This window comes from Hylaeus anthracinus, unplaced genomic scaffold (assembly GCF_026225885.1).
Source record: "Hylaeus anthracinus isolate JK02 unplaced genomic scaffold, UHH_iyHylAnth1.0_haploid 4, whole genome shotgun sequence".
Lineage (NCBI taxonomy): Eukaryota > Metazoa > Arthropoda > Insecta > Hymenoptera > Colletidae > Hylaeus > Hylaeus anthracinus.
In genome coordinates, this window is record NW_026535289.1 from 14232085 (window position 1) to 14249930 (window position 17846).

The 17846-nt window shown below is 38.0% G+C and overlaps 3 protein-coding genes across 5 annotated transcripts; 2 read left to right on the top strand and 1 right to left on the bottom strand.

Moving 5' to 3' along the window:
* Nucleotides 1-6675: 6675 nt before the first annotated feature.
* LOC128894596 (paraplegin) lies at nucleotides 6676-10048 on the top strand. Its single transcript, XM_054156430.1, has 9 exons — nucleotides 6676-7105; nucleotides 7189-7482; nucleotides 7552-7777; nucleotides 7854-8159; nucleotides 8257-8425; nucleotides 8512-8864; nucleotides 8946-9442; nucleotides 9524-9649; nucleotides 9733-10048. Exons 1-9 carry the CDS (start codon nucleotides 6953-6955, stop codon nucleotides 9898-9900), a joined length of 2292 nt encoding a protein of 763 aa, XP_054012405.1. The 5' UTR covers nucleotides 6676-6952; the 3' UTR covers nucleotides 9901-10048.
* A 96-nt stretch (nucleotides 10049-10144) lies between these two features.
* On the bottom strand, nucleotides 10145-14989 carry LOC128894595 (exonuclease mut-7 homolog). Of its 2 annotated transcripts, XM_054156427.1 has the most exons (13): nucleotides 14596-14985; nucleotides 14150-14290; nucleotides 13838-14022; nucleotides 13531-13769; nucleotides 13289-13470; nucleotides 12888-13079; nucleotides 12612-12815; nucleotides 12384-12533; nucleotides 11945-12223; nucleotides 11717-11865; nucleotides 11229-11624; nucleotides 10960-11150; nucleotides 10145-10835 (listed from the first exon to the last, which is right to left on the bottom strand). In XM_054156427.1, exons 1-13 carry the CDS (start codon nucleotides 14747-14749, stop codon nucleotides 10538-10540), a joined length of 2760 nt encoding a protein of 919 aa, XP_054012402.1. In that variant the 5' UTR covers nucleotides 14750-14985; the 3' UTR covers nucleotides 10145-10537. The 2 variants fall into 2 exon arrangements, with proteins under 2 accessions (XP_054012402.1, XP_054012403.1); XM_054156428.1 differs by lacking the exon at nucleotides 10145-10835 and having other exon boundaries at nucleotides 10966-11210; nucleotides 11285-11624; nucleotides 14596-14989.
* A 1158-nt stretch (nucleotides 14990-16147) lies between these two features.
* LOC128894611 (NADH-quinone oxidoreductase subunit B 2-like) lies at nucleotides 16148-17647 on the top strand. Of its 2 annotated transcripts, none has more exons than XM_054156455.1 (3): nucleotides 16148-16235; nucleotides 16693-17214; nucleotides 17293-17647. In XM_054156455.1, the coding sequence occupies exons 1-3, from the start codon at nucleotides 16211-16213 to the stop codon at nucleotides 17388-17390; spliced, it is 645 nt and encodes a 214-aa protein (XP_054012430.1). In that variant the 5' UTR covers nucleotides 16148-16210; the 3' UTR covers nucleotides 17391-17647. The 2 variants fall into 2 exon arrangements, with proteins under 2 accessions (XP_054012430.1, XP_054012431.1); XM_054156456.1 differs by lacking the exon at nucleotides 16148-16235 and adding an exon at nucleotides 16480-16616.
* The last annotated feature ends 199 nt before the right edge of the window (nucleotides 17648-17846 follow it).

A 17846-nucleotide genomic window follows, 5' to 3' on the forward strand; every position in this document is an offset into this window, starting at 1 on the left:
ACCACCTCTGAGTGGAATTTTAATTATTTATCAACAGTGCAGTACGAATGGTACATAGAATCATATTTCTGGAGGTTTTCAACCACCTCTGAATGGAATCTTAATTTTCCTATCAACAGTACAGTACGACTGGTACAAAGAATGATATTCATAAAATTTGTCAACCACCTTCGAGTGGAATCTTCATTCTTCCATCACCAGTATGTTCCACTGCTCCACCTAACAATAACGAATCGGTAGAAAATCCATAAAATCGATCCTTGCAAACCTCTATCTCCAAAGGCCTATAAAACCACCGCTTATGATTCTACATCCTATTACCTTACCTCACCCGTTATGTTTCAGTAAAACTTCCGAGCCTGAGAGCGTCAACCATCAATGTTCCCCGTCATTTTTCAACGTCCCATCGGAGCGTGGGTCCCCGTCGGCCAGCACAATTTGTCAGGTGATGTAAATTTCGCCAGTCAGAGGGCCGCGATCCACGAAGGAGAACCGAAAACCTTCGCTAGTCGTTCGCTCGCGGTGGTTAACGAAGCATCACCCTGGATTAGGCTTGCGTCAAGCCACAAAACCAGCCTCTTCTCGGGGTTCGGCGTACGATGAAGAAACGGAGGTTATTCCTGGTTGAACAAACACTGGAATGGGTCGCGTGCGCCTCCCACATATTTATAGATTTTATCTCTCTTTGACTTCGCCGAGGCGAGTAGGCGTTCGTGTACTCGCGTGCTGCGCCCCAGGGACAGGAGGAATTTTTTGGGGGGCCGGGGGACGCGGTGGTCGCTGCGAAAAATTAGAGGAAACTTCGAGAGTACCGATTGGAGAGACCGGGAAACTCCGGGGTGAAAGAAAATGGTAGGAAAGTTTTGGAGAAGGAAGATCGTCGAGTATCGACGAACTTGGGGGAGTAAAAGGACGTTTAGTTTGATTGGAGGTTGAATCAGGTGATGATTCAAGGGTTGAACCAGTGATATAATTTTTGTTTTTAACACGTTGGGGACTTGGAGCTTTTTGATCATCTCTGAGTGGAATCTTAATTATTCTTTCAATTGTATAATACGAGTGGTAGGAAGAATCTTATTTATGGAGAATTTCAACCACTTTTTAGAGGAACCTTAATTATCTTATCAACAGTACAATACCACTGGTACAGAGAATTATATTTTTGGAGGTTTTCCTTCTCTTAAATATTTCGTGAAAATTCGTGAAAATTTCTACTTGATTTACAATTTTCTTCTATTCAAGTACCAGAGTCGTACTGCACTGTTGATAGAAAATTTGAGATTCCACTCAGAGGTCGTTGAAAACCTCCAAAAATATGATTCTGTGTACTAGTTGTATTTCACTGTTGATAAATAATTAAGGTTCCACTCAGAGATGGTTGAAAATCTTGAAAAATATAATTCTTTGTACCACTCGTAGGTACTGTAATGTTGATAGAAAATTTGAGATTCCACTCAGAGATGGCTGAAAACCTTCCCAAGTACAATTCTTTCTACTACCTGGATCGCATAATTTAACACTTGTCCCGATATTTAATTTGCGTAACCCAACACCTCCCCCGCTCTTCCGTCAAACTTTTCCAACGAACAAAGGTTCCCAGATTGTCGTCAGAAAGAGTAACCGTCGTTTCTCGTCGCGGAAGGTCCAGTAATTGCTGGGAGATGCCAGGAGATGTTTTCGTTGGCGAGCGAAATGGACCGATCCCGGAGGATCTATACGAAAAGTGGTCGAGGAGGTGGCGAATGGAACACTGTGAAGCGACACGAAAGGGTCGCGAGAGGCGAGCCGTGGAAGAAGAGCGAGCAGAACGAGAAAAGGGAAAGTAAAGGAAAAGGAAAGAGGGGAAGGAAAAAGGAGGATGAAAAGGGGGGCGAGAAGGAGCGCGATAAGAAGGGATGGAAGAGGAGGAGGGGAGGGGAATTCGTGCTGAAATAACATTGGATGACTGCGCGGTATTGTCAACCCCCGTGCTCGCCTCCGCGCTTCTCACCCTCTCGTCCTCCATCTTACCCCTCCGGTTCATTCCAGTCGCGTTCTCTGTCCCCCGGAAAACGTGTCTTTATTCCCCTGGTGTCGAGGGCCTAGACCGACCTATCCTAGCCGTAGCTTAGTTCGGGGCACCAGAATGTAGGTGCTCCCGGACAAAATAGACGGAGCCGTCAGGAGGGATGAAACAACACCCCGTTCCCACCGTTTCGTCCCTCTCCCGGTCTCTGCTTCTCTCTCTATCTCTCTATCTCTCTATCTCTCTATCTCTCTCTCTCTTTCTCTCTCTCTCTCTCTCCCTCTCTCTAGTTTTCCCTCTGCGCCACAGTCTCTCTTCAGCTTCGGTCCCTTTCGCTGTCTCCTGATCCGTTCCCTAAACGCGGGCCAATAAAAACAACGCTGCGCCGCGGCGAGAGCGGAAAGATCGAGGATACCGGTGAATTATAAAAATAACAGTGCGAAACGATCGAACAATTGGCCGATTTCAGTGGCCGTTTCGTTTCTACCGTTCGTGAAGAATCCCCCCTCCCTCCCTCCATTCAACGCCGTGACAACTGTCCCGTCCTCTCCCTTCTGTGTTTGTCTTTTTATTGTGAACGACCGGGGCGAAAATTGCCGGAACGAGCGTTGAATAAATAACGAGGAGCGTTTAAGAGAGGAAGGAGGAATCCGCGATCTACGGTGTCTAGGCGAGGGGTTAGGATTTATTTTGCGAGTCGTGTGACCTTTGCATTAATTATACAGGGTGTCATGAAAATGTTAAAACTCCTTGAAAGGGATGATTCAGGGGGTGATTTGAAACAACTTTTTCCTTAGCGAAAATGTTGTCCGAGGCTTCGTTAAGGAGATATTAAGAGAAAACTCCGGACCAATCAGAGCGCGTAGCCTACGCCTACCGCGACCGCCCACCGCCATCCTCGCGCTCTGATTGGTCAACGTTTTCCGTTAATATCTCCTCAACGAAGCCTCGGACAACATTTTCGCTAAGGAAAAACTTGTTTCAAATCACCTCCCGAACCACCCCTTTCAAGGTGTTACAACATTTTTGGGACACCCTGTATATCGTGTCCGGGTCGTTCTAAAGTAACAAAGCAACGTTATAAAAACGTAAAAACGACATTTTTCACCGTCTCTGGAACTGAATTATCTGAAATCTAAGCCCTATCGAAAGCTTTTTCTATTTTTCACGCGATCACGGGATCTATATTTTTCGATAGATACGTATGCATCGTGTCCCGGTCGTTCCAAAGTAACGTTTTTAATCGCCTTACCCTGGAACAAAATCGTGGCGCGTGATCGCTGACAATGGGTATCGCGTCGTTAATCCATTCGAGAACGTGGCCAGGGATAAACAAACGGGATCGAACAATTTGTTTTTGTACGCCGCCTAAGTAGTCAACTATCTGGCACGCGAACGTTTGCCGTGCGGCGAGTAGCGGTCGAAAGACAGCGAGCGAAAGAGACGCGTCCCATAGGAGCGAGAAAAGAAGAGGGGGGTTTGGGGAGAGGGTTACATGGTTCAAAGACGAGGCGACAAAATCAATTATTTTGTTAAACAACAAGCCGTGTTGTGTTAGGTTCGCCAAAATAACCAAAACAATACCGTGGCTCGTGGTGTCCCGCGATGAGTCGGTTCATTCAGTTCTCGTCTCTTTACTGGTCCCATTCAGACATTCGACGCATTCAGCGTGAGAACCGTCCGCTAGAAATTGAGCGTGAAGGTCGACGTTGCACTGAAATTTTCGAGACGGGATAACGAGGAGTTTTACCGAGGGAGGTTTCAAGATTTCTTTATTAACACTTTACCGACCGGTGGTCGATTAATCGACCTTTTGTTCCCAACGCTCACCGACCGGTAACTGCTATGGTAACTAGCAAGGTCGACGTTGCACTGAAATTTTCGAGACGGGATAACGAGGAGTCTTACCGAGGAAGGTTTCAAGATTTCTTTATAAACACTTTACCGACCGGTGGTCGATTAATCGACTTTTTGTCCCCAACGCTCACCGACCGGTAACTGCTATGGTAACTAGCAAGTATTTGTTACTTTGAACTACCGGTCGGTAAAGTGTTAAAATAATAGAGGTTGGATGTTCGACAAAATGGACGATCGGTTCGATCGATTTTCAAACTTACATCACGCACTCCGACAATTACAGGATGGTATTTGTATTTTTAAGTTTCCACGCTCGTACATTTTGCTTACAAAAAATGCGAAAAAAAACGCCCAGGTAGTTCTGCCCTACAAAAGATTAAGTAGCGTTTGATTTGAAGATTACTTTTCGAGTTTCGAAGAGTCTTTCTTCGTGTTCGTGTTCTTATTCTGGTGTACATGCGTAGCACACGCATCAAGGATCCATGCGTACCTGTTTGATGTGACTGCCGTTAATGGCCCTCGTTTATCGATCGCTATCCATCGCCACGGATACGGTTTATCCCAGCTGATCGGACTCTCGGAAAGCCGTCGTACGTAGCGTTCACGTAGCCAACGTATGTAGAGGGAGAGCCGCAAGAACGGACACGTTGTTATTACAGATGCCACTCGTTCGGGATCCCGGGGTATATTTCAGGCACAAAGAAGCCTCCTTCCAATCCGGAAGAGTGACGCCTAATTTTCGGGATCGCGAGCCCATGGTTTTCTGAAGAACGGGCAAAGGGAACTGCAAACGGCAACGTGATAATTGGTCGTTGGAAGCTGACGAAACACAGAAACCAACCAAGGGAAACGTTTCGCTGTTAAAGGGCCGGACGGGGACGTAACTTGGCAAGTTTTTCGTTAAGGTCATCGGAGGTCACGGGAGGTCAGGCGTATCTATTTTTGTTGAATATTTCGCCATATAAAACGCTCGGGTTTTACGTACTCCGCAGTGGCGATATATTTAAGAAACGGAAAAGAATTTACGACGAATGAATAAATTCGTTCTAGACGCGACAACAACGACCGAAACTGTTCCGCAGAATTATCGATCGAAAGGTCTCGAACAAAGGCGAAGCGAAACCGTGAAATTACACTGGTTGTTCTTGGAAAACTCCAGAGGTACTTTTCTAGACGCGAAGGAATATCAGGAAGGGAGCGTAACGACAGAAACGAACATATTATTTATGTTATACAGGGCGGGCCACGTGACACTTCTCACGATTTCTCAAGTACATGCGATAATCCGACAAAATGTGAATGCGACGCCTCTTTCGGAACCGCTTTTTAACCGACTTCTTCTTAGATCTCGATTCGTATAAAATTACGTTTTCTGCCGCAGGTTAACGCCAATTCGAAATCTATAGCAGCGTCAAAGACGCGAGGGATACGAAACCGACGACTGACGGTGTCTTCGCGTGCTTTCCTCGCGCAGTTCGGCCATAATGGAGGAGGGAAAGAGAGAGTCGGCTCTCCGTCGCCGCCTTTTTAAAGCCAACGAAAATATTGTTTTACGTAAATACGCGTCTGCGACGAGCCACTTTTATCCTTCCCCCTTTTCACACCTTTTCAGACGGGGTGGGGGCTGCGATTGTCACCATCGTGTCGTCGAGAACTGCCAAGGTTCTGATGCAGACATCGAATTCTACTCAAGTTATTCGATGTAATTACATGGAGTTAAAACACAAATTATTGTTCAACCCAATACGACATAGAAACGTTGAAGCTGTACAGATATTTTAATATATGTTTTAATACAAATCGATGACCATTTCCTAACCTATTGTCCTAACCTATATCTAAAAATGAATTACCTCGTTAACTTGTAACGAGGTTTTGCGAATCATTGTGGAATAATAAATGAAATGAAAGTAGGATCGGTGGTGTCGAAGAAAATCGAGGTATTCGCGGGGTCATACACTTGAAAATGTATGAACGAATAAACGAAGAAGTGATCCATTAGGTAGAAAAACCCGGCTGACACACCCTGACGCTATCAAAACACGCCTTAAAACTTATATTCCTGCGTAACGGTCGTGGTAGTGGTGGAAAAACTGTGTACGTGAGATAAAATAACAGAGTGTAGTTAACAGGCTTGGGTAAAAATATTCACGCTAGCTTCCACCTCCTCCTTCCTTCTCTTACGTTCTCTTTCTATTTTTTTTCGCTACTTCTTTCGGTAATTTTTTTTTTTTTCGTTGCGATCGTTTGATTAGTCAATAATCACCACTCGTTGGAGACTAATCGCTCTCAATTTAATTTTGCATTAATATATTCGTACACTCGTTCGATTCATGGACGCAGCTACGCTATAACCATCTAGCGGTGAATAGGTCGAACTAATTTTTCAATGTACCCCTTTATTAACCCCCGTAATATCCAGTTTTCCTTGTAATTAACATAACGTAAAATTAAATAATAAGTGTGTGAAATAATAAAATAGTAAGCGCGTGTGTAATTACGTCAAATTTAACATTTTTGTGAGTAGTTATGTAATGCAGCGATAATTATCGACTCTGTAATTGGAGGCGCCATCGGTGGGAAAAGGCCCAAGTTTGTAGTAAAAATAGTTCTCAATGTTCCTGTAAGATGGCGCCACAGATACCTTTTAGTAAATTATTCTTTTTTTTACATAAATACCACAACTCTGTAATTGGTGGCGCCATCTAGCAGTAGCAACGGGGACTATTTTCTCTACGAACTTGGACGTTTTCTCACCGATGGCGCCACTGGTTCGTTACTGACGTCACAGGCAACGTCATTAGTTGACCAAAGGAAAATGGCTGAAGGACTTTTAAAGATTGATAACCCTTCTGCTCTGTTCTACTCTTTTTCGTCTATAAACACATAGCGTGATTCAATGATTGTGACTGAATGCACAAATTGTTTAGATTTGTATTCAAAGAGTAAAAATAAATTGTGATTGGTTGGACCTTCGCCAATGAAGGAGTATCTATAGGATTTAAACCATTTAACACGTGAGAGAAGCTTCTCTAAGTATACATCGGTGTCAAATGATGTGCACGTAATTTCTGTTTGTGTGAACAAGTAATGCAAAATTTAATAAAATATCCGAAACGACAGTATGTCGAATCACGAAGGGTTTTTGGTTTCTTATTTAAATGCAATTCGAAGAACACAGTGTCCGGATATATCAGTTTTAGTAATGAGATGAACAGGTTATGTTTCCCGGCATCTCATCCAGTTAGTAATTATTTTATTTAATTTCAGTATCTCAACTCACCGGCAATTGTGCTATGTAATCACTAAAAAGATTTCTATTTCAGCTTTGCGTAAAATTACACGAAAAATTGGGCACATTACAATCGTTACTTTTCAAAAATGATCCTTTTAGGGTCTACTGTTTGCCAATGTTGTGCAATACAAGAAGTTTTAGCACAACTCCACGATTATCGAATAAAAGCAAAAATAGCGAAGAATCTTCCGATAAGTCTAAAAAAGATTCCGGCAAGAATCCTAAAACACCTAAGGAAATGTATATACTAGTGATAAAAATTACTTTTCTAGTTTTCGGTATAGTTTTCATTTACGACTTCCTAAATCGAATTCAGAGGGGACAGGTTCGTTTTTATAAATGCATGATCCATTCCTACGACGTTATTTCCATAAGTCTAATTAACGCATATTAGTTAAATAGGTTTGTGTGGGATGATTTTGTAAACGAGATGCTTCTAAAGGGAGAAGTTGAACAAATTACTATTTCTGATCCTTTAATATCAATAATTCTTCGACCAGGGGCTATTTATAAAGGAAACAAAATGATCAATAGAAGTTTTCTCGTACATGATCCTCATTATGCTAAAATTCTCGAAGATAAAATTAGAGAAGTAGAAAGGGCAGTTGGTATCAAAGCAGGTACAAATGACTAAGTGTATTTAATAATAGATTCTGGCATAGACTATGACGATCACACTGTATCCTAATTTTTCAGAGGATGGAGTTCCAATTAAGTACACTCATAAAGGCAATGGATTGTCTACTTTGATAGTGATTAATTTGATGCTAATTGGCTATATGTTGTTGAGGAGAATAGCACGTCAAAATTTCCCAAATCCAATGGATTTCATTACTCAAAAAACGAAAGCAAAATTTACATTGGTAGAGCCTTTTTCTGGTAAGGGTGTACGATTTGAAGATGTAGCTGGTTTAAGGGAAGCCAAAGTAGAAGTTATGGAATTTGTGGATTATCTTAAGCATCCCGAACGATACAAGAAACTCGGCGCCAAGGTACCCAAAGGTATTTTCAAATTTTTAGTTTGAACATTTTTAATTCGCGATGTCTTTCTCTTTATGGAGTTACACTCTTAGCTGTTACTAATTCAAATTGTCTTTAGGCGCTTTACTCTTAGGACCACCAGGATGTGGCAAAACACTTTTGGCTAAAGCCGTCGCAACCGAATCGAATGTTCCGTTTTTATCCATGAATGGGTCCGAATTTATTGAAATGTTGGGTGGATTAGGTGCTGCACGTGTAAGGGATTTATTTTCAGAAGCTAAAAAGAGGTTAACCGCTTTCTTCATTTTTTTTAAAAAAGAATGCTACCCTTCGAAATGTTTCTTTATTCATTTCCGTTTCACCTATATTGCAGATCCCCTAGCATTATATACATTGATGAAATCGATGCAGTGGGCAAAAAACGATCAGAAGAGAATGCCAGCTTCACTAACAATGAATCCGAACAAACATTAAATCAACTTTTAGTAGAAATGGATGGAATGAAAAGTGCAGAGGATGTTATAATTTTAGCTTCAACAAATAGGGCTGATGTCCTGGATAAAGCCTTACTGAGACCTGGTAGATTTGACAGACACATTTTAATCGATCTTCCTACTGTGGAAGAGAGGAAACAAATTTTTGAATACCATCTTAAATCGTTATCGCTGGATGGCAAACCAGATCGATATTCTGGGTATTTAGCTTACCTTACTCCTGGTTTCAGTGGTATTGTATACGATTATTAGCAGTGAATTCTGAGGGTGTGCCTTTCGATTCTAGCTTGATTATTAAGTAACGTGTTTGCAGGCGCGGACATTGCAAATGTGTGCAACGAAGCTGCATTGCATGCGGCGAGAGTTAAAAAAAAATCAGTAGACGGCAGCGATCTTTTGTACGCGATCGATCGAACGATAGGTGGTATAACGAAGAAAACCAATACGCTAACACCTTCCACGAAGAAAGTTGTTGCTTATCACGAAGCTGGTCACGCTTTAGTAGGATGGTTATTGGAACACACGGATGCTTTGCTTAAAGTAACGATAGTCCCGAGAACAAATTTAAGTTTAGGTTTTGCTCAGTACACACAGTCGGATCAGAAACTCCAAAGCAAAGAAGAACTTTTCCAAAAGATATGCATGATGTTAGGCGGTAGAGTTGCGGAGAGCATAACGTTCAATCAAGTTTCAACAGGGGCAGAGAATGACTTACAAAAAGTAACAAAAATAGCGTACCATCAAGTTCAACAATATGGAATGAGTGAAAATGTAGGTTTAATTTCTTTCAACGAAGAAGCAACAAGCACGGTAAGATACACAATATACAGGGTGAAACATTTAGGTTAGGATAGTCAAAGACATTGTTGATTTATCTTCTCTTTCTTTTAGCGTACCAAAAAATTGTATAGTAAAAAAATGGCGAATTTAATGGATGCTGAGGTACGAACGATAATAACAGATGCGTATAAAACGACTGAGAAGTTACTGTTAGACAACAAGCACAAATTAAAATTGGTGTGTACGATGGTAGTTTAGAAAGTCAATATGTATTTGAATGTCTAATATCTTTTGTGACTTTTCATTACGAACATTTATAGCTTGCCGAAGCGCTTCTGGAGAAAGAAACTTTAACATATGATGACGTAGAAAAATTACTCGGCCCTCCTCCATTTGGAAAGAAACGACTTGTTGAACCGGCTGAATTCATCGCAGATATAGAACCACCAGTGCCGGAACCAACGGCATCAGAACCAACAGCATCGTAGCATATTTCAATGAATACTTATACCATACGAACTAGTAACGAAAGAAATGATTGATACTACGGGGATTGTTATATTATCTTCCGTAAAACGATAATTTCTCAAAAAATATATGAATATTTTTTTTTGCAGTGGGCACAACAAAATAAAAGGTTCGTAACTTTATTTAGTAATTAAATATCTTTTCGTGAGTGTAGATAATGAAGAAAAAAAACACGTAAATAGATTATTAAATAAAAGGAATATATCTGTTATATCTTTTCCATTTATATTTCGTCATTCTTCGCAAAACGTACCAAGAGTACTTTTGTGCGATGTATAACATATAGTTCTCGATATCATAATAAAATTTGCACAACTTTTTTTAAGAATAACGCAAAAGTAATATTTCGTAACAATGGATACAAAGAAAATAAACAATAACTTCTTAGTTCTATCAAGAGGTCCTTTAAAGGATGTTTGAAAAAGTTCTTAAAGTATATATAGCGATTCAAAAGAATGAACTTAATGATACGTTAGATATCGACATAGTACATTAGGACAGTTGTCACTGACTCAAATCAACGAAGACAGTTTTGGTTTGTGCATTCCTAGTCTTTCGAGTACAGCTTCGATATGGTTACCACATTTATTAATAAAATCACACAGAAAGAATGTCTTCCAGGCGGTCTAACGTACGTTCTACTTGTATTCCGCCCCAAGTCACCCTCCCACATTGCTCACAGATATAAAAAGTTTGTACAGTTCGTAGTACCTGAATGGGAACTCTTTCGAGCTGTATCCTCGCACCATGTATAGTGGAGCATTGATGAACATTAACAGAATTAACACTAAGCGTCCACGTTCTATCCTCGATATGATGTCTACCAGATGTGTCACGATTACTTAAATCCGTCATACAACTATCTGGAGCACGGCTTTGACAGTTGAATCGCAACCTAGGGAAGTTGAACAATTATAAAAATTCATTAGCATACTCGACCCTCTTAAATCGTTGTATCTAACAATTAAAAAAAAAAATATATATATATATGTGTGTATAGATATACATATACAATGAACCTTTGAGAAAGCTTGTCCATCGTCTGTTTCGAAACTTCCGTAAATTTATCGGAATTACAAGACTGACATCGACTAAAAACATCTCTTCTGGTGATCTTAACACCATAATGATTTATCACCTCTCGTAATTGAAAATCAGGAGCATCAGCCAATACTACGTATATTTTTCCAGGCGGCAGATATTTCGAAAACTGTAATACAGTTTAAATGCCTAATAAACGATGATTGTATTGGCGAAATAATTTGAGAACCTAAATGTAGAATCTTACTAGTAGGTAATTTAAACGACGAGTTAGAAGTATTCTATTTTCTTCCGATGCCATACTTGCAGACAAAGATCCATTTCGATCGCCAGGATAATGGAGACAATCACATCCACACATTCGTAATTTGCCGGTTAACGGACCTAACATTGAATCACAAACTACGCGCCATTTGTGAGCCTCTGGCTGATTCTGACCAAACCTGGCCATTTCTGGCTGATTCTGATCAAACCTGGTCATTTCTAACCGATTCTGACCAAACCTGGTCATTTCTGGCTTATACTTCTGTATCGAATTTCCATTGTTAAACCCTTGTACGTGTTCTGATTTTCGATTTGGTCGATTTCTTTGGAAATCAGATTGTTTATCGAACTTTACTTTTCCGTTCATCGATCTATGAAGCTGTAACAAAATATGTATAAAGTATAAACACGTGTAGCTGACTGTTAACATTTTACCTCCTTACAGAGTAACGAATAAAGACATATGCTTGCCTTATGCATAGGTTTCTTCGTGTTTTTTTTCGGCGATATTTTTTTAATTTGCTGCATTTCAGCACAAATATCCGTAAACGGTATGTCTAAATTATCACATTGATCTCTCAAAACGGAAAATACTTCTAACAAGCAGTATGCATCTAAAGCTGTAAGAATGATATTTTAATTGTATTTGATTTTCATATATTTTAAATATTTAAATACTTAGAAGAATCAATTACAAACCTGCATACATTATTTGATTCTCTCTCAGAGGTCTTTGCTCCCAATTTGAAAACTGATCGGACTTATTTAGTCTGTTGCCAAGACAAAGTTCCACGAGTTTACTTAAACTTTTTTTGGTGACATTGTTATCACCTTCATGTGGAAATACAAATTTGTAATCTCCTACTAATTTTTTCCACAATTCTACGATATCCAAGTAGCCTTCCCCATATGTTTTTACGTTTTTCAACACAGGCAGTGTATTGTGCATGACTGTCATATCATGAGATATACCAAATCCTATATCACGAAATTATTTAAATATAATTCAAAAACATATCGCAAGTGTTATCTAGTTTTTCTTATTAAAAAATAAGAATATTCTTAATACAGTGATCTCGATTAATTTAATTTCGAGTTGTACTACATTAGAGCAGTTTTTTTACTAATTGTCACTTACCGAGTTTTAATATACTTTTATTTTCAAAAAGAGTTAAAGCTAACTCAGTCCATAAGTTTTCCGATTTCGTTCCCATAGTCGTTACATCTAAGATGTACACGTTTGTGTCAGTAGCGATTTGAATCAATGCCAATTCAGTCTGTTTCGTACCTAATAAATCAATAAAAATATTGCGATTACTTTTTACTTTGAGTTTCATTACTAACAAGATATAATTAAAAATATTACCGAAGTTCGGTTTCCATTCGGAATCGATACCAACTATACGGACACCCCTAAGTCCATTATCAAGAAAGTCTTCGAAACTTCTCTCATTGTTTACGACTTGAATAGATTCTCTGGGTAACTTTAATTCATGGTAATTCGCGAAATCGTCAGAGTCTTCCCAATCGTTCTCATCTATTCTGCTTGTGGAAGCTCCATCATTTATTCCTACACGGCATAATTTTATAAAATCGTACACGATCAACTAAGAAAAATTGAAATACGAAGAATGACCATTACTTCTAGTTTCACTTAGCTCAGCTTCATATGCAATTGCCCAGGGCCACTGTTCTTTAGGTATATCAAAGTGTCTAGCCCAATATAAGCCTTCTTTAGCATCCTTTACATTTATCAACATTCTTATCATGTCGAGTTGTACTTGTCTATCGTTTCCCACTGCCTCTTGGGCCATTTCCCTCCAACTTGCAGTACCTTGATTAAAAAATAATCGACGTTTCGTTTACAATGTTTAAAGACTGTTCTATTGTTTAAGGTAGTGATTCTCAAACTCAAGATTTGCAATTTTATTTAAAAAGTAGTATTAATTTCATTCGAATAAGTCTATCAAAAATTCTTGTTATATTTATTGAATACACGGGAAAGTAAAGTTTGAGAAACACTGGTTTAAGAAACGTTCGTACTAAAAGAGCCATCGTTATAACGTTTATGTATAAGGAAGTGTACAGTGCCTTCGCTTCGTTTCTTATTTAAATTATGGTAATTTTCAAGTGGAAGATTGTACATTTTGACGAATCGTCCTACCAGCTTCGTCATTGGTTTTGTATGCGACGTCGACATTTTGACATCTGGTATCTGTTTTTTTCTATAATAAGTGAAGAATACTATTATGCTTGTTCCTCTTCAGTGAATCATCGAAACTTACTGAATTATTGAATTCAATTTCGTATGCATGTTACTATCCGGAGATAGTAAATTGTCCAGGTACTGGACTAAAGCATTCTGCATTTCTGGACAATCCGCTAAAAACTCTTCCACAATTGCTAATTTGTTTTGCAAAATAAGTGGTAACAATAATGATTCAATATCATCAAAATAATTTTGCAATTCCAGCATAACTGCATACTGTGCTGCTTCTTTATACTTTTTTTCTTGAACCATTTGCTGGAAGGATATAGATATTATATCCTGTTTAATTATGATGCATTAAATTGCTTGTATTGTAATTATACCTCTATTATTTGAATGAAGTCTTCTTTATGCTCTATAAAGTCATATGTTTCTGCAACCAATTTGATAAATTGCATATTTGTTTGCTTACTAATTAATTTAAATGTCGCTATTTTTAGATCAAGCACCAAAAAATGCTTATACATGTCTTTTCGTGGTTTTAACCATTTTGCATACTCTTCTATGACTGTAATATAATGTGGATTATTAAATTAACTATTGTAGTATCGAGACAGCAATGTTTCTATGTATTAATTGGTAAGCTTTGCTTGTTGAATGAATAATGTATATAAGAATTGCCATAAAAATTAAACCTGTAAATGCTAACGAGGAGTTCAATTTCATGTGTTTAAAATCTGTAGTGTTTACTAATATTCTTATTGTGCATAAATATGGGTTTGACGCGCTTTCAAAATAATCTGTCAAGAATTTGGTTACACCGTCACACTTTTTCCCTGTAAAAATATGCGACAAATAAAGCATTGAAAATAAAGAAACCATAATAATAATAACAATACAGTAAAACGTTGAATATCCAAATAACAATTAATGGAATACAAACTACGACAAATGTTCATAAAAGTACAAAACCAAGATAAACATGCATCTTTCAAGATCAGTTTTCTTTATATTCTTATCCTATTCGATAATTGCAACTTTGATCTTTTGAACTGATCATCAAAAAGAATTTGTCGTCCTGTTAGTTTGAATAATTAACGTTTTGCTGGATTAACATTGTCATAATACGAATTATACTTACACAATTGCCATATATGATTTAGCGATTTTAACCATTCTTTCGTGACCTCATCTATAGATGAGAAAAATATTAATTCATCATTGTCGCTATCATTTGTCGAAAACTTTGGAAAATCCTCCTTCAAAGTTTGAACTTCGTTTGCTAATTCGCCCATGATATATCAATGCTCCCGGCTCCGTTACGCGTACTGAAAGTGTTTTATCGTGTTCTTATAGATTTTTACGGATTGTTACGTTTTGGAAATAATTGAAGGGGCTCGATTTAACAATCTTTCACACGAAGATCAACTGAATGTGTTTTGTTGTAACTGACAATCTGGGTAAAACGATTTATGGAAAAGGAAAGCCACACCATCCAGAACTTCCAATATTAGGCAAAACGTAACACTTAAATTCCCTAGGCATTCAACTTGTCGATTACCAATTTGCGGAAACGAGACTAGAGATAATTAGTTTGTCTTATCATTCGTACGATCGTCTTCTGAGAAATGTCTAAAAAGACTAATGAAAATGCAAATGGATCAAACATCAGACAGTGGACAGGGAAAATTAATACATATTCCGAAACAATATAACGCAGTTCCGGCGATGTTCTCTGTTGATTTCGAAATTGATTATTTTAGAACACACGATCAATTTAACCAAAATACAGGATCTTTTTTTTTTTTAAACATTATATACTTTTGTTTCTTATTAATTTAAGTTTAGCAATCTCATAACACATTTTCATTTCTATATATATTTTTCCTTTTCCTATATAGCGAACTAATTGAATTGAATTGAAATACTCGGACTATTTACCCCTTTATACATATTTACATGATTATACTAATTGTCTGAATACATTACAATTATTATCTCTGATAGGTTAATTTAATTCCTGTCTTGTTATATATGTATATATATATATATATACTTTTTTTTCTTTTTTTTAGCGAACTACTTTTTCGGAGTTTGGTCAGCCCCTCGAATAGTTCCAGCTGCCACCGCTAGATGGCTTCATTTATACTGTCTTTTACCGACATGATGGTAATTTACCAACAGGTGTCGGTAAATACCTTTAAAATAACGCCATCTAGCAGTGAAAATAGAAACTAATCGAGGACAAACTTGGGCATTTTCCCGATAGAGGCGCTGACCAAACTCCGAAATTAGTTCGTTAACTTGACCGCTAGGTGGCGAATAACATGAAAGTGAAAATTAATCCGTATTTTAGGTTACAATTCTTCCCTTATTAAAAAACTATTCCTTGTAATATTACTGCGCTTTAGAAACGTTAGCCCGTCATAAACGATATGTTGCAGATCTAGCAACACTAAATCAATTTGAATGCAAACATAAATGATATTTTTCGAAATGTAGCTTTATTCCGTATAACGATGAACATCGACAAATACGATGTACAAAGATAAACGTCGAATACGACTAACCAAGAATTCATGTTACTTGTGTAACCACATCTCTTTAGTCGCATAATGAAAATAAATATTCTTAAAATACGAATCTGATATAGATAATGTTTCAAGCTGTTGTAAACATTATCCAATGCACCGGGGCGCAGACTCGCAGTGGAGCAGTAGACAACTCCGTGACGTGAGTGTGTCGCTGGGTTAAAAATGCTTCGCACTATTATGTTTTCGCGTAAGTTTCTTCGCAATTTGTCTTTAAAAGCCTTTCAATCACTCCTATCAGTTACAAAAATATTCCTATAAAACGTTTAACTGAAACATACTATTCTTTATTTTTGTTCAGTTCTATCGTGACATACATATATATTCTTTTTACATGTTTTGCCGTGTATCTATTTTATGCCTAATTCTACCTAACAGTTCACATTGCATAAGATGCGGCAACTTAAATGGACTAAATTAAATTAATTTTTTTGCTACTCTTAGTATGGACTACTGTATCAAGTTACATTGCAGAGTGTTTCATAACCTCGCGAATTAAAATGAACCGAACGAATATTCGGCAAATATAATACTCGATGCTCGAATACTAATAAAGAAACTTAGATGCTCGGTATTGACAAAAATGAACAATTACCGAGTAAAACTTGGTAGTCAAAATGAATGAACATTTTCAATTTGGTTTCCAGCCACCATGAATCAGGGCCTGGCATCCCTGATACGCGCTAACATAGGGACGTCAGGATGTTCAGCGTCTTCGGTGATCCAAGCCCGGAATGCGAGCACAACTCCAGCCAAAATTGAAAGGAAACCTTATAGTCCCTTCCAAAATACTAACAGCATGGGAGAGTACGTAGTAGCACGATTAGATGATCTGTTAAACTGGGGTCGTAAGGGATCTATATGGCCAATGACATTCGGTCTGGCCTGTTGTGCTGTTGAAATGATGCACATTGCTGCTCCAAGATACGACATGGATAGATATGGAGTGGTATTCAGAGCTTCCCCGAGGCAATCGGATGTTATTATAGTAGCTGGCACGCTTACGAACAAAATGGCTCCAGCATTGAGGAGAATATACGATCAAATGCCTGAACCACGATGGGTTATTTCTATGGGGAGCTGTGCCAATGGAGGTGGATATTACCATTACAGTTATTCTGTTGTGAGGGGATGTGACAGAATTATACCTGTGGACATATACGTACCAGGTAAAATATGCATTCTATATTTTTGTGCAACCATTTGTTTCTGAAAAAATTCATACTTGTATTTATGCACATATTTAGGATGTCCCCCAACGGCAGAAGCTCTATTGTATGGTGTCCTTCAATTACAAAAGAAGGTCAAAAATATGAAAACTGCGCAAGTTTGGTACAGGAACTAATAAATATCTGATAATTGTAGCAATTTATGTATAAATAATTTTATTACAATATGAAATATAGTAAGGTAATAAATGAAACCACGAATTATTTTAAATAACGATTAAAAGTGATACTTGCTTCTTGAAATGACTTAATTTATTATGTAACCATATTTTTGTCTAAAGGTTTCTTTTCATTTCTCATCAATTTCGTCATTATTTACAACCATTGAAAGCTATTTGTAAATACTATGAATAAAAAAACTCAAAAGTGATAATATTAGTTCCAACAATATAATTTCCTTGGTCATGAATATATCATTACACAAAAAACAGTAGAACATTTTTACAGACATGTAATTCGTTATATTTTTCTCTGTTTTACTCTTTATTATCTTTACTATTTAAATTATGTACAACATCTTAATTTAAACAAAGCAAAGAGTTAGACGGAATATCTTTGCCACTTAGCTTACC